This window comes from Protopterus annectens, chromosome 14.part0, assembly GCF_019279795.1.
Source record: "Protopterus annectens isolate FY-2018-M chromosome 14.part0, PAN1.0, whole genome shotgun sequence".
NCBI classification, from domain to species: domain Eukaryota; kingdom Metazoa; phylum Chordata; order Ceratodontiformes; family Protopteridae; genus Protopterus; species Protopterus annectens.
Window position 1 is genome coordinate 709,655,270 of NC_056748.1, and position 24,176 is coordinate 709,679,445.

Consider the following 24,176-nt stretch of genomic DNA (forward strand, 5'->3'; position numbering starts at 1 on the left):
TTGGGGGGCCCACCTGGCATGGAGATGCATTCAGGGCAAATGGAGCCCAAACCAAATGCATCTGCATATCAACCAGAAAGAAATGCTAGCTGTTCAGAATGCTCTGACAGCCTTCAAGGACTTACTTCATCCAGGACAACTACTGATAAAGACGGACAACACCACTGTTATGTGGTACATAAACGAACAGGGGGAACACATTCCTACCCCCTTTGCAGAATAGCCATGGCCTTGTGGAACACAGCCTTGACTTGCCAAATACATCTTCAAGCACAATTCCTGCCAGGAAAGCAAAATACTCTGACAGACTATCTAAGCAGAAATCTTATGGACCCGCACAAATAGAAACTGGATCCACAAATCTTCAACATGTTAACACAGAAATGGGGGAGCCCAGACATAGATCTATTTGCCTCTCCCCAAAACTATCAGTTGGACAAATTCTGCTCAAGAACTCCTCACAAAAAAGCATGGAAAGTGGATGCTCTATCCTTCAGCTGGAAAAACCTATCAGTCTATGCCTTTCCCCCTCTGCCTCTACTCTCCAAGGTCTTACTAAAAGTCAGACAGGAAAAACCAAAAATAATCGTAATTGCTCCGGACTGGCCTCGCCAGCACTGGTACCCACTTGTAAGGAATATGTCACACCTTCCTCCGTGGTACTTGCCTCAAACACCTTATCTGCTGTCTCAGCAGAACTTTCAAATTCTGCATACTCCGCTCCAAACTCTGAATCTTGCAGCATGGCCAATCAATTAATTATTCAAACCACATCTTTCAGTAAACCTGTGATGGATGTCATTTTGGAAGCCAGAAGGCCTAGTACTAGAAAATCTTTTGCTGATAAATGGAAGAGATTCTGTGCTTGGAACCAAGCACAAGGAATAGACACAGCAAAGCCCAATATTCCTCAGATTTTCCAATACTTAGCTGAGATGCTTGACAAGGGCTTATCTTTTTCTTCAATAAAAATCCATGCCTCTGCCATCTCGGTTCATTACAACACAGAGCCTCCCATCTTTTCGCATCCACTGCTTAAACAGTATCTCAGAGGGGGCCAAAAATTTAAGGCCTCCCAGGAGAACACCAGCTCCTGCCTGGGACCTCTATTTTGTGCTGGAAAAACTCACCCTGCCTCCTTTTGAACTAGCAGCTACTGCGGATATAAAATTTCTATCTTGGAAGACAGCTTTTCTTTTGGCAGTCACTTCAGCAAGAAGGGTTTCAGAACTACAGGCTCTCATGGCAGTGGAGCCTTTCATTATATTTTACCCGGACAGGGTGGCCCTCAGGACCAATCCTTCTTTTATGCCTAAGGTGGTATCCAGTGTGGCTCTTAACCAGACCATTCACCTGCCAACATTTTTCCCAAATCCGCAGAACAAGGGGGAGCGGGTTCTGCATTCATTGGATATACACAGACAATTAAGATTCTACTTAAACAGGACAAAATCTGTAAGAAAGTCTGAGCAACTACTGGTAGCATTTGCTGCAGAATTAGAGGGGAAGGCTATATCAAAGCAGACTATTTTTAAATGGATAAGCCACTGCATTCGTTTCTGCCATTTGCACCATGGTAGACCTATGCCCAAGGGGATCAGATCCCATTCCACTAGGGCTGCTTCTACTTCAGCAGCTTTTCTCAGTGGGGTCCCAACCAAAGACATTCTATAAGCTGCTACTTGGGGCTCTGTTAATACGTTCACAAAGCATTATCATTTACCTCTCTTCTCTAAATCCAGGGCAGGCTTTGCCACTGCAGTCTTACAGGGCCTTATAGCTGCTCATAATGCTGTTTAGTTCCATCCTCCCATCCATAGCTTTGGGATTCTACCCAAATGTAATGACTGCAACAGTGAAACACGAAGAACATAGTACAGTTGTGTACACTTACCATAAATGTAGATGTTAGAGTGTATTCACTGTTGCAGTCCGGGTTACCCACCCGCCATCCCCCATTCTATACCTTTTCTTTCCTTCACTATACTCAAAAGCCTTTGTGGTGTATTTGCTTTTTAGTTGAAGGTAAATTTTATGTTTCTAAAGTGTATTTATATATCTACAGTTTATTTATATGTATTTTTGCTTTCCATTTGGGGGGCACCTGACATCTGGGGCAAGAAAAACTGATTAAAATGGCGTCGGCTGCATGTTTTACACCCCTGACGTCATGGAAGTGGAGACAGCAACCGACGCAGGACCCAAGACTTTGTTATTCAGGCCGACTGAGGGCAACCTGCCAGCAGATTACCCAAATGTAATGACTGCGACAGTGAATACACTCGAATATCTACATTTATGGTAAGTGTAAACAACTGTACTATCTAAGACTAGTTAATTCACTTGGTTAACAGTCAGACAAGGACATTTAAGTAACAGGAAAAATAGGGGATATTTACTTAAGGCAGGGGAGGAGAGAGAGCCGCGTGTGTGTTGTGTGCTTTTTTCTCCATAGAAACTGGTAAGTGAAAAATGTACTTTTAAAGCCATTAAAGTATGTGAGCTCTACACAAATTCATTTCAGTGTTGTGGCCTTCTTTCTGAAATAGTGTATTCACACTGAAACTGCTGATTGAGTCCAGACTTCTGCTGTCTCAGACCTGTTCATACCTCTCAAATGTCCAGATTTTTACCTTATATTTTTGGTCTGTTTCTCATAAAATTGTGGTTTTCTGGTAAATTATTGAGGACTGAAATCAGAAAATAATGGCAGACATTTTAGGTTCAGACTTCATTTCCTTCAGAAAATGAATGCTAATGCAAAACCTGTTGTTCTGTAAACATTCTAAGTTTCTAAGAGCAATATTAAAGAAGTATCCATATTTTGCACTCCCCCCAGTTGTGTGGCTTTGTCTAGATTTCTTGCTGTAAGAGGTTGAGAGGCATGGGACCTGCTTATGGTACATGTTGTGAGGTCCCTTGTTCAACTCAAACGCGCACACAGTCTTACACTTTCCCACTCACTGTGAGGGGTAAACAGTGCTTCATAGTTTTCATTTTAAATTTCACTTTTTTTATTGTCATTTTGGCTCATGCCCTACAGTAGATTATTTAAAATTGTAGATCTGTTTTGTGCTTTGTTTTATTTGATGCATTTTCTTTTCACAGATGTGGGCAATATTAGGAGCGGTTGTTGCTATTTTAATAATTATTATTATTGGTGAGTATTTGCTTTTTCTTATGTTTTCAGAATGCAGAGTTAAAAATAAAACTGCATTGTGTCCTAGTTGTATAGAGCGTGTCTGGTAGAAAATAGCATGTGTCTAATTCTATAATTTTGATAATATATTGTGAGTTGATATTCAAGACGGACAGAAGTGACAAATTCTGTATCAAAAACATTTTGGTCCCATTTACTATCTAGTTTAAATACTTTGTCTAACAAGGTACTGTTTCATTTTTTTTCTGGATAACTGTATGCCTTTGTGAATGTTGAGATGTAGTGCCAAAGACAAAAATAAATGCACCACCAATCTCCACAAATATTTAAATACAGTCCAAGCTGAAAATGACAGCCAAGGCTTTAAGAAAAGTATTAATTTATTCCAACTCTCAAGCGCTTTCGTACAAAACTTCATCAGACCATGAAATATACAAATGACAAACACTCTTAAATACAGATCTAAGCACCTAATTAACCAATTAAAACAATTCCAGTTGCAAACAATCAATGTATTCAATGAGTCTTGGAATAAATTAATACTTTTCTTAAAGCCTCGGTTGTCATATTTTCAACTATGTAGTGCCAAAGGCTGATTGTGCTATTGCTGCAATGTTCAGGATGGTGAGGTGGCTGAAGTCATAACGCTTACCAAGGGAATTGTGCTTCTGTAGCTGTGTAATAGTTCAGTTGAAGAAAATGTTCCTGGGTTGCCTTCTGTGATTTTGTGGTAAACATTCATTTTCTGTGGTGAATGGTGGAATCCTTTATCTAATGTGTATTATTTGCCTTCCAGTGATAATTCTTGCTGGTCTGGGATTCTTTTGGTACTTTATGGTATTTTAACTTGTTCCTTTGTTTTGGGGTCTTTGCCTTCGTAAATAAACCAACTTTACCAACTTTTGTGGATCATTGATCATTCCTTCCTGCATTCCTGTTTAGTCTCTTTTTTTTCCCCACTCATTTGATTGTTGAGCTGTGGGCTTACCTTTACTGTCATTGTAGGGCCAATTTTTTTTTTCTCTCAACTGTTTGTAGGAGAAATATTAATGTTAAGTTGTCTCTCTCGCCTTCATTCTTGCTGGCTGGGTTCGGAGCCGATCCTCGGCTGCGACTCGGCCATTTTCTAAAGCTCGAGAGCTACTTACTGGCTTGAGGCCTCCCTATATCCCACAATGCCTAGCACTAGACCCCCAGATCTCGTTTGCCGCTTCAGCTGCGAGGTTGCGCTTCACTGGCTCAGGTCGTATTAATCTTTTGTATTTGTAATAGCTAAATTGTTAGTGTATAGTTTTCAAATTTTTTTGTTAAAATTAGAGTAGTTCTGTAGGCTAGTCTTAGTTTCCTTGTTTTTCTGACGGTTTGGAAACTCGTTTTACTTAGAGAGTCCCCCCCCCCCCCCCATCTTCCAGTAGGCCGTTTAAGGCTATCCCCTTCCCTGGTATAATGTTTTCAGTAGGAAGTAGTGTTTAGCCTTTTTATAGTATAAGATCATAATTTTCTTAGCTTTTTTGTTAGTATAGTTACATAAGTCTTTTGTGCGAAGGTGTGGGACTAGTGTGTGTGTGTATGAGTGTGTGTGTTTTTCTGCACTAGTCGAAAAACTTTCTCCATTGGTATTCCTTTTATTTTCTATCATGTCGAAGGATACCAAGGTATCAGGGTTCAAGAAGTGTGACTCGTGCTGTCAGAAAATGTCTCTGACAGACTGTCACACTTCTTGTGTTTATTGTTTGGGTTCCCTACACCTGCAGGACTCTTGCTTGGTATGTCATGCCTTTAGCCTGAGAGTCCTGCAGGAGCGTAGGAAGAAGTTAATTCTCAGGGGTTTACTAAAACCCGAGGGGTCTCCGGCAAAGTCTCAGCCAGCTAAAACCCCTAAGCCCACCAAGCTGTCGTCTCCCAGTTCGGAGCCGTCGCCAGGTGGAGCATCTGCTTCAATTTCGGTTCCGGCCGGGACCGAAGTATCAAAATCTCTCTCAGTTCCGACCTTACTGTCGGAGCCGTCAGGGAGCCGTAAGCGATCCAGGTCACCATCTCTGGAGTCTATTCGCTCGGCTCCGGGATCACCCTTGCTACAGTCTGTACGGAGCCATAGGTCCCACTCTTCTCGGTCCTCGAGGATGTCCGATCATGACTTGGAGAGAGTGGTCAGTAGACTCCTCAAATCGCAGGCCCTGGCTAAGATGTTAACTAGCCCTCCTCATCAGGCTGTGGCTGCTCCTCCTTCCAAAGTAGTTCCTCCTCCGACGACTCCTGTCAGTTCGGAGCCGGAGCTTGTAGGAGCTCGGATCCTGGAAATGTCGGTGCTGATACTTCCCCTGTCGGCTCCTTCGTTGGCTCTGATTTCTTCAATGGTTCCGTCCTTGGAGGGATCTGGGCGCCGAGACTCCCTCGTCGGCTCCGAGGGGGCGAGTGGCATCGGACCCTTGTCCGACCCCATTCTCCCTCTCAGAGCTTCGGCGCAGGTAAGCTCTGCTCCTACATCGGCTTCGGAGCCGTCCTTTTCGGTGCCGGAGAGGATTCCCATCTCCTCGGAGCGGGGACCCTCTTCTGTGCCGGACAGGGGGGGCCTTCGAGGTCATGAGGAGCGTGCTGACTTCTGAGTCTGCACCTCGATCAGCCCCTTCAGCTCCTCCCCCCAGGGTGCCTGCTTCGGTCTCTGCCCCTCCTCCAGACCCCAAGTGAGGGGATCAAACGCTCCAGGTCACCCCATTGGGTGTATCTTCCTCTTCCGAGGCCTCCCCTGATTTTTCAGAGGAGCCAGCTCGAAAGAGAAAAATGTAAGAGGAAACATGTTGACTCCCCATAGTCGGTCACGTCAGATACTGACTTGGAGGATTTGGAAGGGTCCCCAAGATCCCCCTCTGAAGATGTCTCTTTCTCAGACATCCTTGAGATCCTTAAGCAGGGGGGAAACTGGTCCGCCCTTTGCCCCCCCACCTCCTGGGTATCTCCACCTTTCGATCCACTAATGGAAGTGGTGGCTCGGAAGGCGTGGTCAGCTCCGGACACACTGGAACCAACCCCTCGCAGGCCCACTAAGTTTATCACAGCCCCCCCCCAAGATAAACAGTTTCTGACGAAGGGTGTCCCCGTTGATGCCATGGTGGTAGCAGCTGCCACGAAAAAGGAGTTGGCTGACACTTCTGTACCTGTCCATCCCCCTAATAGAGTGTCTAGGACGATGGGTAGATAAGGGAAGCGGATGTTTTCCTCAGCGACCTTCTCCATGCGGTCGCTGAACTATTTGTGCCACTTCATCCGTCTTCGGAGGGATCTCCTCAAGGAGCTAGGAGATACCCTGCAAGATCCATCAGCTGCGGGGGCTCAAGACAAGATAAATTCCCAGCTGGTGACTCTTAATTCTATTGTAAACTCCTCCATGCGGCTCATTTCGTATGCGGCTGATGGGGCGAGTAGAGCCACAGGCACAGGCGTGGCTTTGAGAAGACATGCCTGGATGCGGTTATGTATTTTCGCTGATCCCTTCAAGGCGTCTTTTACCAACACCCCTTTTGATGGTTCGGCTCTGTTTGGACCTCAGGTGAAAGATACACTTACCAGGTGTGAGCAGGAAGGCAAGACTCTCTCTGCCGTTAGAGTCCGTTTTTCCACTCCCTCTAGACCATACCCTAAGGGTCAGAAGAGTGGGAAAATGTGGTTCCGGAAACCCCAGGGAGCCATGCCTGACACACGTGGCGAGTTTCCCTCCAGAGGCAGAGGAGGGAACAACAATAGATGCCGCCCGCGGGGCAGACGGGGTCCGCAGAATCAGGGTAGCAGGGAATCTTTCTCTGACAAGCCCTTCCAACACCCCTGAGGAGCTGTCCGCCTTCGGAGGCAGTCGGGTGAAGGTTGTCTCTGTACACAGAAGCCTGGTGTCTCATCACTCGAGACAAATGGGTACAGTCTATCATATCCGGAGGTTACAAAATCCCGTTTGTCCACACTCCCCTAAAATCAAACAGCCCCATCCCAGGTGTTCCACCCAGTCTAAGGGAACAGGCAGTACAAGAAATTTCAAGACTGCTAAAAAAATGGGCCATCCAGCAAATCCCAGCAGACCAGCAAGGATCCGGAATTTACTCAAAGTTCTTTTTGGTACCAAAAAAGACACGGGACTGGAGACCCATTTTGGATCTCAGCAGACTAAACAAGTCTATTCGAAGAACGAAGTTCCGGATGGTCACGCTTCAGTCCATTCTACCCTTTTTGGGTCAGGACAGTTGAATGTGCCCCATAGATCTTCAGGATGCGTACTACCACATCAAAATGGACAGGCGTTCCAGAAGGTTTCTCCGCTTCCGGCTGGGAGCCAGTCATTACCAGTTCAGAGCACCAGTTCAGAGCCCTGCCCTTTGGTCTCACCACAGCCCCCAGGGTGTTCACCAAATGCATGGCAGTGGTTACCGCTCACCTGAGACAGCAAGGATTCCAGGTGTTTCCATATCTAGACGACTGGCTCCTTACTGCTACCACCAGACATCAATTGCTGAGAGCCAGGGATTATACCATCCATACATGCTCCAACCTAGGTATCTCAATAAATTTCGAAAAGTCTGCTTTATCGCCTTGTCAGTCCTTAACCTTTATAGGCGCAAGATTAAATACGAAAGATCTGTCTGCAAGACTTCCAGTAGAAAGAGTGGCAGACATTCGCTGACATGTACAAGTATTATTAGGATGCAGAAAGATTCAGGCCAGATTCGTCCTAAAAACCTTAGGTCTCATGGCAGCAGCGATCATACTAGTTCCCCTGGCTCGCTTTCACATGAGGATCCTCCAGTGGATGCTTTTCACCCAATGGTCTTTTCAACAACTTCCTTTGTCTCACAAAATAATACTCACACAGTCATGCAAAGACCACTTGACTTGGTGGATGGTCTCTCCATCAGTACCCCAGGGCAGACCATTTGTCCTTCCTCCTCCAGTTGCCACAGTGACCACGGATGCCTCCCTGATCTGGTGGGGGGCATTTTCAGGGCAGGGACTGTCCAGGGCACCTGGCAACCCCACGAGTACCACTTGCACATAAATGTCTTGGAGATGAGGGCAGTGCTTTTAGCATTGCAAGCTCTTCAGAACTCTCTACCCACTGGGACCATTGCAATTCAGACAGACAATATGTCTGTAGTGTGGTACATCAACAAGCAGGGTGGAACCAAGTCTTATCCCTTATGTCGAGAAGCACTCAGACTATGGCAGTGGGCGATCTCCTCTCAACCGTTTCTGACGGCAACGCACATCCCTGGGAAGTCCAACGTCATAGCGGACAGGCTAAGCAGAGCTATTCTCATGCCTCACGAGTGGTCTCTCAACAGGACAGTAGCGGACAGAATCTTCCACAAATGGGGTCAGCCTTGCTGCGACCTTTTCGCAACTCCTCTCAACAGCAAGTGCAACAGTTTCTTCACTCTCTTCCCTCTTCCCGGACACTCCCCCAGAGACGCTCTAGTTCACAATTAGCCCCAGGATCTTCTGTATGCATTCCCACCCTTTCCACTAATCCCCAAACTGATTCAGAAAGCTACCGTGCTGGGTTGCAGAATGATCCTCATTGCTCCGTACTGGCCTCGACAAATCTGGTTCCCATTCCTGCATCGTCACCTTCTAGAACAGCCATGGAATCTGGACCCAGTTCCAGACCTCCTGATCCATCAGTCGGGCAGGCTGCATCAGTCTCTTCAGTCTCTCATCCTCACTGCTTGGTTGCTCTACCCTAGCCAGGCTTCCCAGTATTTCCAATTCAGTGCGTGAGATTATCCTCTCCTCGCACAAACCTACAACCAGGAAGACTTATGCTAGTAAGTAGAAACGTTTCTCTTTCTGGGCAGAGGCTAGAAATATTGACCCCTTTATATAGCCCCTGTCCATAACGTTCTGGACTTCTTAGCGGAACTTTTTCAAGCGGGCTCCTCTTCGGCCACCATTAGAGTTCAATTGGCGGCAATCTCCAATTTCCATACGGGCCTGTCAGAGACTAGCATCATGTCCCATAAGCTTTGCAAAGCCTTTCTGAAAGGAACAATTTTGCTTAGGCCTCCAGTCAGGGATCCCCCGCCTCCCTGGGACTTGAATTTGATCCTTGCTTCCTTGATACTTCCCCCCTTTGAACCGGCAGCTTCCTGTTCTGTGAAATTGCTTACTTGGAAAACACTCTTTTTGGTGGCCATTACTTCTGCGAGAATAGATCTGAAGTAGGCAGACTTCATTTGTCTGCAACCTGTGGGCATCGGATCCGACCTCGGATCCGAGCCGGCATTTCAAAAGCTTAGGCTCCGAGCTCCTAGCTCCTCCCTCTACCCATAACCCCTTGCCAATCCCTGACTGACCTCAGATTTCGTTTGCCGCTTTCAAGTTGCGACGGATTCCTTGAGCTCCTAGTGCAGATAAGTTTTCTGACAGGAAAATTTTAAAAAACTTTAACTTTTTTAGTTTAATTAGTTAGAAGTGTTTGTGTTAGGCTTTCCTCTCTCTATTTTTTAATTTTTTTCTCGGGTTTTGCGTAGTTTGTGTGTGTGTTTTAGGCCTGTTAGGGCTTAACATGTCTGAAGCCCATAAGGCAGTATTCTCTAAATGTATCGAGTGTGGCCATAAGCTGTCCCCAGCGGATGGCCACACTCGGTGCATTAAATGCTTAGGGGTTGAACACCTGTCATCTGGTTGTACCATTTGTGCAGGGTTCAACCCCCAAGCTTTGAGGGAGCGGAGGTCGAAGCTGGTTCTGGTGGGACTTCTCCCTCCAGATACCGCTTCGGCTTCTGCCCCTTCTACACAGCAAACAGTTGCTGTGGGCTCTCCTCCACCGGCTGGGACTCAACCTCCCTCTAAGATGCCGGAGGAGAGAGAGTCTTCTAGGGAGCGAGAAAAGAAGGAGAGGCACAGGGAGAGGCACCACAAAAGGAGAGCTGAAACTTCTAGTTCGGCTCCTCCTTCCAAGCGGGCCTCTCCTGTGCCTTCTAGCTTTCCTCCTCCTCGGCTCCACTCCCCTCGGTTCTCTCCTGGGCCCGAGGAGTAGGAGGCTAGCCCTTCAGCGAGGTCCCCAAGGCGGCTCTCTAGATCCGCTTCGGTGGCCTCGACTAGATCCACCTTCTCCATGAGTGAAGCAGACATGGACCGGATGATGAGGAAATTCATCCAGGCCCAAATGCAAATGGGAGTGCTCCTAGCCCCCCCCCCCAATCCGGGAGGGGCTTCGACCCCTTTTTTCGCCCCCTTGGCTCCTTCTCCGACCCACACCATGGGTTCGGAGCCGTCGGCGCCGGGCAGAGTTGGATCCGGGGGTGGGTCGGATCAGATAGGTCGGCGCACCTCGGTTCCGTCCCATCCCTTGAGTGCTTCGGGTACTTCGGACCCGACCTCTCGGAGCCGAGGTCCGAGCCTCGGATCCGAGGGAGCTGGTGTGTCTTCGGCCCCGTCTAGGTCGGAGCACACCAGTCTCTCGGATCCGACGGTCTCGGCTCCGGCTCCGATCCGTGCGTCGGATCCGAGTGGGGGTCGGCTCTCGGGGTTCAGAGAAGCTGGCTCCCCCTCGGCCTTCGACGTAGTGGAAAGGGCACTGTTGAGGACTTCCAGACCCCCGGTCCCTGCCACGGCTCCATCCCGCACTCCATTGCAGTTGGGCCAGGCTCCCACCAGCCGGTCCCAGGGACAGCCCGCCTCGATGTCCCAAGTAGTTCCCTTGGAACATCCAGCTGCGGAAGAGTACTCCTCGGACAGCCCCCCCGAAGAAGTACCTCGGAAGCGTAAGTGCAAAAGGAGGCACATGGACTCCCCCGAGTCCGTTAAGACACAGACTTGGATGAAGGGAGGGCTCCCAAGGTCACACCCTGAAGACGTCTCATTTGGAGACATTATGGAAATGTTGAGGATCAGGGGGGGTGGTCTGCCCCCAAGGCCTCCTCAGACGAGTCTGTGTTCTTGGAGGCATTCGAGGCGGGCCCATCTACCTCTTGGGTGTCCCCTCCTGCCGACCCTCTGGTGGACCTTGTATCCATCAGAGCGTGGAAGGATCCGGACACCGTTGAGCCTGTACCCAAGCATCCTGACCGTATCCTTTCCCCTCCGGACCGCACTCACTGGAGCAAAGGCCCCCCAGTAGATGCCATGATGATGGCTGCAGCCACTAAGAGGGAATTGGCCCAGGAGAGTCCCTCTATGCATCCTCCGGGCAAGGAGTCCTGCTCGATGGATCGCATTGGGAAGCGAGTTTTCAGTTCAGCAACCTTCTCTTTGAGAGCGCTGAACTACATGGCACACGTCATCAGGATGCAGCGGGATCTGATTAAAGAATACGCTGCATCTCCCCCAGAGTCCATGTCGGGTGAGGATAAGCAGGTATACTCCACCCGAATGGCCACTCTTAGAGCAGTTTCTAACACATCTATGCGGCTGCTTTCTCACGCTACCGAGGGAGACGCTAGAGCCAGCGGAGCAGGCCTAGTCATGAGGCGGCAGGCCTGGCTCCGCCACTGTGATTTCGCAGAGCCCTTCAAGGCGACTTTCGCGAATGCCCCCTTCGATGGTTCTGCCTTGTTTGGCAAAACTGTTCGCGAAACATTAGTCCAGAGCGAGAAGGACGGGAAGACGCTGTCTGCCGTCGGAGTCCGCTTCTCAGCTCCCCAGAGGTCCTTCTCGAAGAACCAAAAGGGACAGAAGAAGATGTGGTTCCGGAAGTCGCAGCAGTCCCAACCTGCTCCGGATAACCAGTCCTTCCACGGCAGAGGAGGACGAGGAGGTCGCCGTCCTAGAGGCAGGGGGGCTCCTAGCAACTTTGGGTCCAGAGAACCTTTTTCTGATAGACCCACGCAGCAGCCCTGAAGGGTTGCCCGGCTGTCCGTCTCTGGAGGCAGTCGGGGGGCATTTTTCGAGGCACCTAACTTCTTGGGAGTCCATCACAACAGACCGTTGGGTGCTTCGCGTGATATCCAGAGGTTATACAATTCCCCTATACAAAGTTCCCAGATCTCGTAGCCTCCCAGATGTTCCACCCGACCAAAGGGAGGCAGCAGCTATCGAAATCGGACAGCTGCTAGAAAAAAGAGCTATCCAGTGCGTCCCCCTAGATCAAACCGGGTCAGGGTTTTACTCCAGGTTCTTTTAAGTGCCAAAGAAAACGGGGGACTTAAGACCGATCTTAGATCTTTCCCTGCTGAACCTGTCAGTAACCAAGCAAAAGTTCCGGATGGTCACCCTTCAATCTATACTCCCCCTCTTGAGGGAGAACAACTGGATGTGCTCCATCGACCTCAAGGACGCGTACTACCACATTCGCATGGACAGACAGTCCAGGAGGTTTCTTCGCTTCCGGCTGGGAGCCAGTCATTATCAGTTCAGGGTCCTTCCCTTTGGTCTCACCTCAGCCCCCAGGGTGTTCACCAAGGTTCTTGCTGTTGTAGCGGCCCACCTGAGGCTCCAGGGATTACAGGTCTTTCCGTACCTGGACGACTGGCTCCTAACGGCATCATCAAGGCATCTTCTGTGCTCAGCCAGGGACTACTTCCTTCGTATAGCCCCAAGGCTGGGCATCACTGTCAACTGGGAGAAATCTTTACTGCACCCCACACAAGTTATAGATTTCATAGGAGGAAGACTAAACACCAGGTCAATGCGAGCCTTCCTCACCCCAGACAGAATTTCCAACCTGAAGTGTCATGTCGCAGCGGTCCTGCAACCATTTCCAACAGCAGCTTCGGTCCTGAGGGCCCTAGGTTCGATGGCGGCAGCTATCCGCTTCTTATTCATGCGCGCCTACGCATGAGGGTTCTTCAATGGACCCTTCAAGTTCAGTGGTCCCCTCTCTGTTCCTCTCTCAACACTCCGATAGCGGTCAGCAAAGCATGCAAGGATTCCCTTCTTTGGTGGCTTCAATCTCCGGAGCCTCTGACAGGGAGACCTTTTTGTGCAGCATTTCCCCGAGCCACAGTGACCACGGACGCTTCTTGCCTCGGGTGGGGGGGGCATTCTGCGGGGAAGATTGTCCAAGGCACGTGGAACTCCACAGAGACTTTGTTGCATATAAACGTCCTGGAAATGAGGGCGGTGCTACTAGCGTTGCAAGCACTTCACCACGTTCTTCCTTCAGGGACTATTGCGATTCAGACAGACAACATGTCGGTAGTCTGGTACATCAACAAACAGGGAGGAACCAGGTCCTATCCCCTTTGTCGAGAGGCCATGAGAGTCTGGGAATGGGCAATTTCCACCAAACGCTTTCTTGTAGCAACGCACATTCCGGGAAAATCCAACATCCTTGCGGACAAACTCAGTCGCACCATTCTTTCCCCTCACGAGTGGTGTCTCAATCCACAGGTAGTGAAGAAGATTTTTGCCGTTTGGGAGCAACCCTGTTGCGATTTTTTTGCCTCTCACTCAAACGCCAAATGCGACAATTTCTTCGCGCTGCTTCCCCCACCAGGGGAATTCCCGAGAGATGCGCTGGTGCATGCTTGGCCTCCCGGTCTCCTTTATGCCTACCCTCCACTACCTCTAATGCAGAGGCTTCTGCAGAAAGCCAACAGTTTGGGGAGCAGAATGATTCTCATTGCCCCGTTCTGGCCTCGTCAACCCTGGTTCCCCTTTGTATGGTCTCACAAAGTGAATCCACCCTGGATTCTGGATCCGATTCCGGATCTCATCTCCCATCCTCTGGGAATTTCGGTCCCCAATCTACGCACCCTGAAATTGACAGCTTGGCTGCTCCAGTTCCATCCTTGATTAGGACTCCTGGTATCTCGTCACCGGTCAAGGCCATTCTAGTGGCAGCTCATAAACCTTCCACTAGGCAGGTTTATCAGAGTAAATGGAAGAGATTCTCTATTTGGGCGGTCCAGAAAAGTTTGGATCCTTTTCAGCACCTATGTCGGCAGTGCTGGATTTTTAACAGACCTCTTTCATCAAGGGGCAAGTTCTTCCACGATTAAGGTACAATTGGCAGCCATCTCTCATTATCACATTGGTCATGAGACAGCTCCTCATGACGGCGAAATTGTGCAAAACCTTTCTTAAAGGGATTTTTGTTGAGGCCTCCAGTCAAAGACATTGTACCACCTTGGGACCTATCTTTAGTTCTGCAAGCCCTTACTGCTCCTCCCTTCGAGCCTGCAGCGTCTACAGACCTGAAGTACCTTTCCTGGAAGACTGCCTTCTTAGTAGCTATCACTTCAGCCAGAAGAGTGTCTGAACTTCAGGCTCTATGCGTCAAGCCGCCTTACCTTTCCTTCTTTCCAGATAGGGTGTGCCTCAGGACCAATCCATCTTTTCTTCTAAAGGTCTCTTCAGAATCTAATATCAACCAATCAATCAACTTACCTGTGTTTTTTCCCAAGTACTCAAACAAAGGAGAATACAAACTGCATTCCTTGGATGTTCATAGACAATTACGATTTTATGTTCACAGAACAGCTGGTCACAGGCAATCAGATCAGCTGTTTGTCTCCTTTGCTAAATTTGCTTTGGGTAAAGCAGTTTCTAAAGTCACACTATCGAGGTGGATTGCTAATTGTATTCTGCAGGCTTATGACACTTCAGGTAGACCTGCTCCTCAGAAGGTTACGGCTCATTCTACTAGGGCAGTCTCCACGTCAGCCGCCTTTAAGTCCCGTGTGTCATTGGATGATATCTGCGCGGCAGCCACTTGGGCCTCACCTCATACCTTTATTTCTCATTATAAGGTGGATGTTGTTTCCAGAGGAAGAGCATCCTTTGGCTCAGCGGTGCTCCGAAACATCCTTCCATGACGCCCAAGATTCAGGTAGCTGGGGACTCTGTCCCACAGGTTGCAGACAAATGAAGTCTGCCTACTTCAGATTTAGAAGTTATGTACTCACCATAACGTTCCATCTGAGTAGGTGACTTCATTTGGATGCAACCGTCCCCCCTCCATCCCCCTGACCTTTATACAGCGAGTATTTTTTGCTTTGTTCAGGTACTGTTGTCAGTATTATATAGGCAAACTCAATCTGAGGTCAGTCAGGGATTGGCAAGGGGTTATGGGTAGAGGGAGGAGCTAGGAGCTCGGAGCCTAAGCTTTTGAAATGCCGGCTCGGATCCGAGGTCGGATCCGATACCCACAGGTTGCATCCAAATGAAGTCACCTACTCAGATGGAACGTTATGGTGAGTACATAACTTCTAATTTCTGAACTTCAAGCCCTTTGTGTTCGTCCTCCTTATCTAGTTTTCCATAAGGATAGAGTTTCACTCAGGACTAATCCTTCGTTCCTTCCTAAGGTCCCCTCTGAGAACAATTTGAATCAATCCATCGATGATCTAGTCTTTTTTCCAAATTATTCCAACAAATCTGAACACAAATTACACCAGTTGGACGTTCATAGGTAATTATGTTTCTATTTGCATAGGACTGAGCAAATAAGGAAATCAGACCAACTCTTCCTGTCCTATGCAGAGGGTAAGCAGGGTCGACCAGTGTCCAAAGTAACTTTATCCAGGTGGTTGTCCTCTATTATTACCCTTATTTATCAGTTGAGGCATAAAGAACTCCCTGCTAAACCTAAAGGCCACTCTATTAGGGCTTTAGCTATGTCGGTAGCCTTTCAAGCAAGATTACCATTGGAAGCCATTTGTGCGGCGGCCACATGGGCCACCCCTCATACCTTCATTTCACATTATAAAATGGATCTGGCCTCGAGGAGCAGAGCTGATTTTGGTTCCACTGTGCTCAAGAGTCTGTTCCGATGAGCCACCCAGGACTAAGGTGCTAGGGACGCTGTCCCAACCAGCAAGAATGAAGGCGAGAGAGACAACTTAACATTAAGAAGTTATGTACCTACCATAACGTTCCATGTTAGTTGTCTTCTTCTCACCTTCTTTCTTGCGTCCCACCCTCCATCCCCCTAGCCTAGATGGACCGAGAAGAGCTCTCCTACCAGTTATGTACCTACTATAACGTTCCATGTTAGTTGTCTTCTTCTCGCCTTGCGTCCCACCCTCCATTCCCCCTAGCCTAGATGGACCGAGAAGAGCTCTCCTACCAGTCTTATCACTGGCCGAGTCTTTACCGTTTTTGTGTCCTCTACACTTTTCTTCAGCCCTGTAGCTGAAGTCTTGTTATTGGGACAGTTTGTCCTACAAATTTTATTATTATGGTGTTAGGTCTTCCAAACAAGATCTGGGGGTCTAGCGCCAGGCATTGTGGGATATAGGGAAGCCTCGAGCCAGTAAGTAGCTCTTGAGCTTCAGAAAATGGCCGAGTCGTAGCCAAGGATTGGCTCCGAACCCAACCAGCAAGAAAGAAGGCGAGAAGAAGACAACTAACCTGGAATGTTATGTAGGTACATAACTTCTTATTCTCCAAGACCCATTGTATCTGCCTGTATTGCTTGAGTGAACAGCATGAGCCTTTAAGTGCCCAGTTTGTAGAGATATTATTCAGCTACTGTGAAAAACGGAAAACATCTGAAATTGCATTTGTTGCAGAAATTGCTTCCTGTCAAAAATTCAGTGGAAGCCTCTGCTTTATGTTCACTTTCATCCTGGCAGCAACCTATAATCTGATTATGTCAATCTTCAGTCATTCTTGACTGATGGGTTTGGTTCCGACCCCTCGGAACCAACTCGGCCATTGTACATAGCTTACGCCAGCCAAAAAACTCTTGAGCTAAGGCTCTACCCATAATACCCCTCTTCCCATTACCTCAGATTTTGTTTGCCGCTCTGAAAACTGGACACGTTAGCCGATACTCTCAGCTAAGTTCTTATTTCGTGCTTTCTCTAGCATTTTTTGACTAAAAGTTACTTGTATTTCCTCTTTGATTGTCTCGCTGTTATTTGTGAGTGTTTGACTGCCTTCTACTGTATTTTACCCACCCCTTATTTTACCCAACCCTTACTGTAAGGTAGTTCCAGTTTATCATTGTTGGTAACAGGCCTTCCTTCTCTTTTTACTGTTGGTAATCTTTGGATACCATTGTTGGTATCGTTTTCCCTTCTCTCTTATTACCCTTTGGGTATTTTTGGTATACCATTGCTGGTAGATCTTTAAAAAAAATAAAATAAAAGTCTTTTTCTATTTTTCTTTTATACTTTCTGCCTGTTTGTGTGTGAAATTAATCTGGCAGAGAAACAAAAGGGGCATCCAGTTTCAATCAATGTCAGGACTGTGGCAGGAAAGATGCCTGATTCAGATGGGCATCTTTCTTGCATATACTGTTTGGGTGCCCCACATCTGGATATTACATGTAAAATTTGTCAGGGCTTTAGTGCCTGTACTTTAGTGGAGATGAAACAAGCTTATCCTGAAAGGCTTATTGAAATATAATGTAAAGGGAAGTATAAAGCTATGTCAAACCATGCATGGACTTGCTACACCTAAAGAAATCCCAATCCCTCCGAGCTACACTCTCTAGGGACCTAAACCTTGTCACCACAATAAACAGGACAACCTGGAGGGATAGATTCCTGTCCCAGAGACTTCCTGTACTCTGGAACAAGTTTATGTCAAGCAAAGTTCCTCATTAGCACTCTTCAAGAAAATTCTTGAGTGGATGGGAAATAGGAAATACACCCCGGGGATCACTTCTGTGGCTCTGCTCGACAGGGGACAGGAAAATAACTTTCTTGGGTGGCGTAAGCCAGGGAACCTTGTTGGCTAGGCTTACTTAGGCCCTTGGGCCTATAGCCTAGTACCTACCTATGAGCCTATGAAATGTTCGTTTAGTGAAGCTCTCTCTAAGGCTGAGTCTTCTAAATACTTGAAGCCAGACAGAAAAAGAAAAGCCCATTCTGTGCCGACCTTACCATTGGCACAAGAGGCAAAGTCTCACAAATCACAGGTTCCGTCTGCCTCCACAGGACTGAAGGCCAAAATACTTAAACTGACAAGAGTCAGCACCTTCGACACAGACTTCTTCAGTACCAATGATTTTGGAACCAGTACAGACTACCTCGGCATCAAGCACTGTTTCGGTGCCTGTGACCTCTTTGGCACCGGCAGTTTCTGCACCAGCATCATTCTCTTCTCATTTGGTACTGGCTTCCCCTTCTGCACAGCAACCGATGGTGCCGAAAGACAAACAAGTAATACTTCCCAGGACTAGATATTCTCTATCTGTGGACTTGTTCAGCGGGTGTGGAAGGCTTCTGATTCCATAGAGCCCATTCCCTGGAGGCCAGATAAAATCTTAACTGCCCCCAGAAGATCAACCTCATTGGACAAGGGATCTAGCAGTGGATGCCATGGTGGTGGTGGTGGCAGCCACCAAAAAGGAACTCGCCGAGGAGAGCTTCTGTCCATCCCCCAAATCGAGAGTCTAGGACAAGGACAGATTTGGGAAGTGGGTATGTTAAGTTGTCAATCTCGCCTTCATTCTTGCTGGATGGGTTCAGAGCCGAACCTCGGCTCCGACTCTGCCAATACTAAAGCTCGAGAGCTAATTCCACCGGCTCGAGGCTCCCCTATATCCCACAATGCTAGGCGGTAACTACCCAGATCTCGTTTGCCGCTTAGCTGACGAGGTGCTTCTACCAGCTCTGGCAGGTTAGTAAGTTTTCTAATTAGAAACTTCTATTTCAACCCCTAATTTTTTCCTTTTACCATAGTTTTATTTATAGTATTTCAGTAGTTTAAATCGGGTCCCCCTCTAGTATCTGAAATCCCTTTTTATTCCCTTCTTAACTTTTAGGCCTTTGGCCCTCTCCCTCTCCTTCCCCTAGTCCTTCAGTGTGACTGAATTTTTATTTTTTGCGTAAGGGTGTGTTTGTGTGTTGTGCTTGTATTTTTACACTGAGTTAGGATGTCTAAAGACTCCAAGGTCTCAGGCTTCAGGAAGTGTGATTCGTGCTGTCAGAAAATGTCTCTGACAGACGGTCACACTTTTTGTGTATATTGCCTGGGACCTTTGCGCCTGCAGGACTCATGTGCTGTATGCCATGCATTCAGCCCTAGAGTCCTGCAGGAACGCAAAAATAAATTGATTTTACGTGGCTTGTTAAAGCCTGAAGGCCCCCCGACCCAGTCTGTGTCGGGGAAGCCTTCTAAGACTTCCAGACAGTCGGCTCCAGTTTCTGAGCCGTCCCCTGGCAGCATTAGCCCTACTCAACAGTCAGCGGCCATTTCCATCCCTGGTTTTATTCCTCCTCCGACTCCTTTGAGTTCGGAGCCGGGGCTCATCGGAGCCGTGGCTGTCAGTGCTTCGGAGCCGATACCTTCCCTTTCGGCTCCGTCGTCTGCTTCGATTTCCTCATTGGAGGGATCTTGGCGCCGGGCTTTTCTCGTCGGCTCCGAGGGGGCGAGTGGCATCGGACCCTTGTCCGACCCCGTTCTCCCTCTCGGAGCGTCGGCGCTGCTGAGTTCGGCTCCGACATCGGCCTCGGAGCTGTCCCTGTTGGTGCCGGGGGGGGGGTCCTTGTCTCCTCAGAGCGGGGACCTCCGGCCTTGCCTGATAGGGGCGCCTTCGAGGTCATGCGGAGTGTGCTAGACCCAGTGTCTACCCCACAGTCAGCTCCTCCCTCTTCAGTGTCTGCGGTGATTTCTACCCATCCCATTGTATCAGACCGCAGAGAGCCAGCTCCTCAGGTTTCCCCATTGGGAATTTCCTCCTCTTCCGAGGCCTCTCCTGATCCGGTAGGAGAACCCCCTCGGAAGAGACAGTGCAGGAGGAAGCACATTGACTCCCCTGAGTCTATCACCTCTGACACTGACTTGGAGGAGGAATCTCAAGGTTCCCCTCGGTCCCCCTCTGAGGATGTCTCCTTTGCTGACATCCTTGAAATCCTGAAACAGAGGGGGAACTGGCCCGCTCTTGACCCTTCAGAGGACGAGTCAGTTTACCTTGAGGCGTTTGGCACTCGCCCTTCCACCTCCTGGGTGTCCCCTTCCTTTGACCCCCTTATGGAAGTAGTGGCAAGGAAGGCTTGGACGGCCCCTGATTCAGTGGAACCTACCCCAAGGAGGCCGTCAAAATTTATTACTGCCCCTAAGGACAAAGAGTTTCTATCAAAAGGTGTCTCTGTTGATGCCATGGTGGTGGCTGCAGCCACTAAGGAGTTAGCCGATCCTTCGGTACCTGTCCATCCTCCTAATAAGGAGTCTAGGGCCATGGACAGGTACGGTAAGCGGATGTTTTCCTCAGCGACCTTCTCAATGCGGTCGCTGAACTACTTGTGTCACTTCACCCGTCTCCAGAGAGATTTGCTCAAAGATATGGGTGAGGCTATGCAGGATCCAACAGCTGAGGGGTTCCAAGACAAAATGAACTCCCAGTTGGCAACCCTGAATTCGATTAACTCCTCCATGCGGCTTCTCATATGCTGCTGATGGGGCGAGTAGGGCCGCAGGCACAGTTGTAGCTTTACGACGTCACGCCTGGATGCGGCTTTGCAATTTTGCGGACCCTTTCAAGGCGTCCTTCACCAATTCCCCCTTTGATGGCTCAACATTGTTTGGTCCTCAGGTGAAGGATACATTGACTAGGTGCGAGGTGGAAGGTAAGACTCTCTGCCGTGGGAGTCTGTTTTTCTACCCCTTCTAGACCTTATCCAAAAGGTCAGAGGGGAGGAAAAATGTGGTTCCGCAAGCCTCAGGGAGTCTCATCTGACGCACAAGGTCAATTCCCCTCTAGAGGCAGAGGGGGGAATAACAATAGACGCCGCCCTAGAGGCAGAGGAGGTCCACAAAACCAGGGTAGCAGAGAAACTTTCTCTGATTAAACCCTTTCAGCATCCCTGAGGAGCTGCCCGGCTGTCCACCTTCGGAGGCAGTCAGGGGAAGATTATCACTGTACCCAAAAGCCTGGCTTTCCCTCACCCAAGACAAATGGGTACAGTCAATCATATCCGAGGGTTACAAAATTCCCTTTATTCACACCCCTTCCCAACCGAAAGGATCCCTTCCAGACGTTCCACCCAGTCTAAGGGAACAAGCAGCACTAGAAATATCAAAGCTGCTATCAAAAAGAGCTATCCAATCAGTCCCAGCAGACCAGCAAGGATCCGGAATCTACTCCAAATTCTTTTTGGTACCAAAAAAAACAGGGGACTGGAGACCTATACTGGATCTCAGCTACTTAAACAATTATATCAAAAAAACAAAATTCTGGATGGTTACGCTACAGTCCATTCTATCCTTCTTGGTTCAGGACAATTGGATGTGCTTGATAGACCTTCAGGATGCATACTACCATATCAAAATGCACAGACGCTCCAGGAGGTTTCTCCACTTCAGGCTGGGAGCCAGTCACTACCAGTTCAGAGCCCTGCCCTTTGGTCTCATTACAGCCCCCCGAGTGTTTACCAAATGCATGGCAGTGGTCGCGGCTCACTTGAGACGTCAAGGATTCCAGGTGTTTCCATATTTAGACGACTGGCTCCTTACTGCCACCACCAGACATCAACTGCTTCTAGCCAGAGACTTCACCATCCAAACTTGCCAAGCTCTAGGCATTTCAATAAATTTCGAAAAATCTGCCTTGTCGCCTTGTCAATCTATTACCTTTATAGGCGCCACCTTAGACACACTCAATCTTTCTGCCAGACTTACAGAGCAAAGAGTGTTAGATATCCGCAAACAAGTTTACCTTCTACTACAATGCAACAAGGTCAAAGCCAGGGTAGTCTTGAAGGTATTAGGACTCATGGCAGCTACTTATCACCCTTCTCCCCTTAGCTCGTTTCCACATGAGGATCCTCCAATGGATGCTGTTTACTCAATGGTCCTTCCAACAGCTCCCGATGTCTCACATCATATTAATAACTCAATCATGCAACAATCACCTGTCTTGGTGGATCACATCACCTCAAGTTCTCCAAGGCAGACCTTTCGTCCCCCCCCCCCAGTTGCCACGGTGACAACGGACGCCTCCCTGATCGGGTGGGGGGGCATTATCAGGGCAGGACAGTCCAGGGCACCTGGCAACCTTTCGAGTGCCACTTGCACATAAATGTCTTAGAGATGAGAGCAGTGCTTTTAGCGTTGCAAGCCCTTCAGGACTCTCTTCCCATGGGGACTATTGCAATTCAGACGGACAACATGTCCGTAGTGTGGTACATCAACAAACAGGGCGGAACCAGATCCTACCCCTTATGTCGAGAGGCACTCAGAATTTCGCACTGGGCGATTTCTTCTCAGCGTTTTCTGATAGCAACGCACATTCGCGGGAAGTCCAACGTGATTGCGGACAAGTTGAGCAGGGCCATTCTGATGCCCCACGAGTGGTCTCTGAAGAAATCAGTGCTGGAAGAAGTCTTCCAAAGATGGGGCCAGCCTTGCTGCGATCTTTTTGCTACTCCCCAAAACAGCAAGTGTCACGACTTCTTCACTCTCTTCCCGTTACCAGGCCATCCCACCAGAGACGCTCTAGTCCACGATTGGCCCCGGGGACTTCTGTATACTTTTCCCCCTTTTCCACTGATATCTCAATTAATTCAGAAAGCTATCGCCTTGAGAGTTGCAATGATCCTCATTGCCCCTTACTGGCCTTGACAGATATGGTTTCCGTTCCTCCATCATTACCTATTGGAGCAGCCTTGGTATCTGGACCCGATGCCAGATCTGTTGACCCACCAGTCGGGCCAGCTGCACCACTCCCTTCATTCTCTCAACCTCACAGCGTGGTTTCTCCAATTCCTACCCTAGCCAGGCTTCCCTTAATCTCTCATTCGGTCCGGAACATCCTGATAGGCTCCAGGGTGGAGAGAGGCTATTTCAAACTCGTCCATGTGGCTTATCACCCAAACAAGAGAAGCTGATGTCTAGGTCAGAGGGTACAGGCGTTGCTACAAGGCGACATGCCTGGATGTGCTTGTGTGACTTCGTGGAACCCTTCAGGTTTTTTTGCCAATGCTCCAGTTGACACCTCCACGTTGTTTGGCCCAAAAGTTAGAGACATGCTACCCCGGTGTGAGAAGGATGGAAAGACCCTTTCTGCTGTGGGCATTCATTTTTCCACTCCTCAACAATCCTATTCTAGGAATCAGAGAGGGAAAATGTGGTTCAAAAAAATCCCAAGTGCGTTTTTGCAACACATTTGGTGAGTACCCCCCGGGGGCAGAGGAGGGAACTCTACTGGAAGACATCCTCCCCGTGACAGAGGGGGGTCTGCGTAATCCGGGCTCCAGAGATTCATTCTCTGGACAAATCCTACCAGCGCTCCTGAAAGGAGGTCCGATTGCTTACCTCTGGAAGCAGTTGGGGGGGAGATTTTTCACTGCACCAGTCAGCCTGGCTTACGATAACTTGAGATACCTGGGTGCAGAAAATTATCACTAGAGGTTACTGTGTTCCATTCCATCTCTTCCCAAGACCTTGAAAGTGAATCCCTGATGTTCCACCCAATCAGAGGGATCTAGCAGCAGCAGAAGTCCAAAAGCTGCTTCTAAAATGAGTCATCCAAGAAGTCCCACCAGACCAAATAAGATCGAATTTTACTTGAGATTCTTTTTAGTACCAAAAAACATGAGGGACTAGAGGCCAATACTGGATCTCAGCCTATTGAACAAATACAACAGACAAAATTCTGGATGGTTATGGTTCAGTCCTTCCTTCCCTTTAAGGAAAAGGACAACTGGATGTACTGTATAGATCTTCAGGATGCTTATTATAACATATAAAGATGGACAAGAGTTCCAGAAGATGTCTCATCTTCCAGCTAGGAGACGGTCATTACCAATTTCGAGCACTGGCTTTCAGTCTCACCACAGCCCTCAGGGTGTTCACCAAATGCATGGCAGTTATAACAGCCCACTTGAGACTCTGAGAATTCAGTGTGTTTCCATAGCTAGATGACTGGCTCCTCACTGCCCCCTTCAGGCATCTACTGCTTCACACCACACACTTCATGCTACACCTCGCCGAGGCACTAGGCATTTCAGTAAACAAGAAAAAATCACAATTGACTCCTACACGAGATCTAGAATTAATCAGAGCGAGACTGAATACAGTCTCCTGCATAGCCTTCCTTCCACTCTACAGGCTAATGAAGCTAAGGCCACAAGTTCAAGCCATCATTTCCCAAAACAAAGTTCCTGCTCGCCTGGTATTACAAACTCTGGGGACCATG

General features: G+C 48.5%; 1 protein-coding gene across 1 annotated transcript in view; it reads left to right on the top strand.

Moving 5' to 3' along the window:
- VAMP3 (vesicle associated membrane protein 3) overlaps window positions 1-24,176 on the top strand; it is a 594,205-nt gene that overhangs the window by 494,862 nt on the left and 75,167 nt on the right. Inside the window, exon 4 of the mRNA XM_044056443.1 lies at window positions 3,109-3,160. Within this exon, the coding sequence (XP_043912378.1) occupies window positions 3,109-3,160 (52 nt within the window). The remainder of the gene's footprint in view (window positions 1-3,108; window positions 3,161-24,176) is intronic.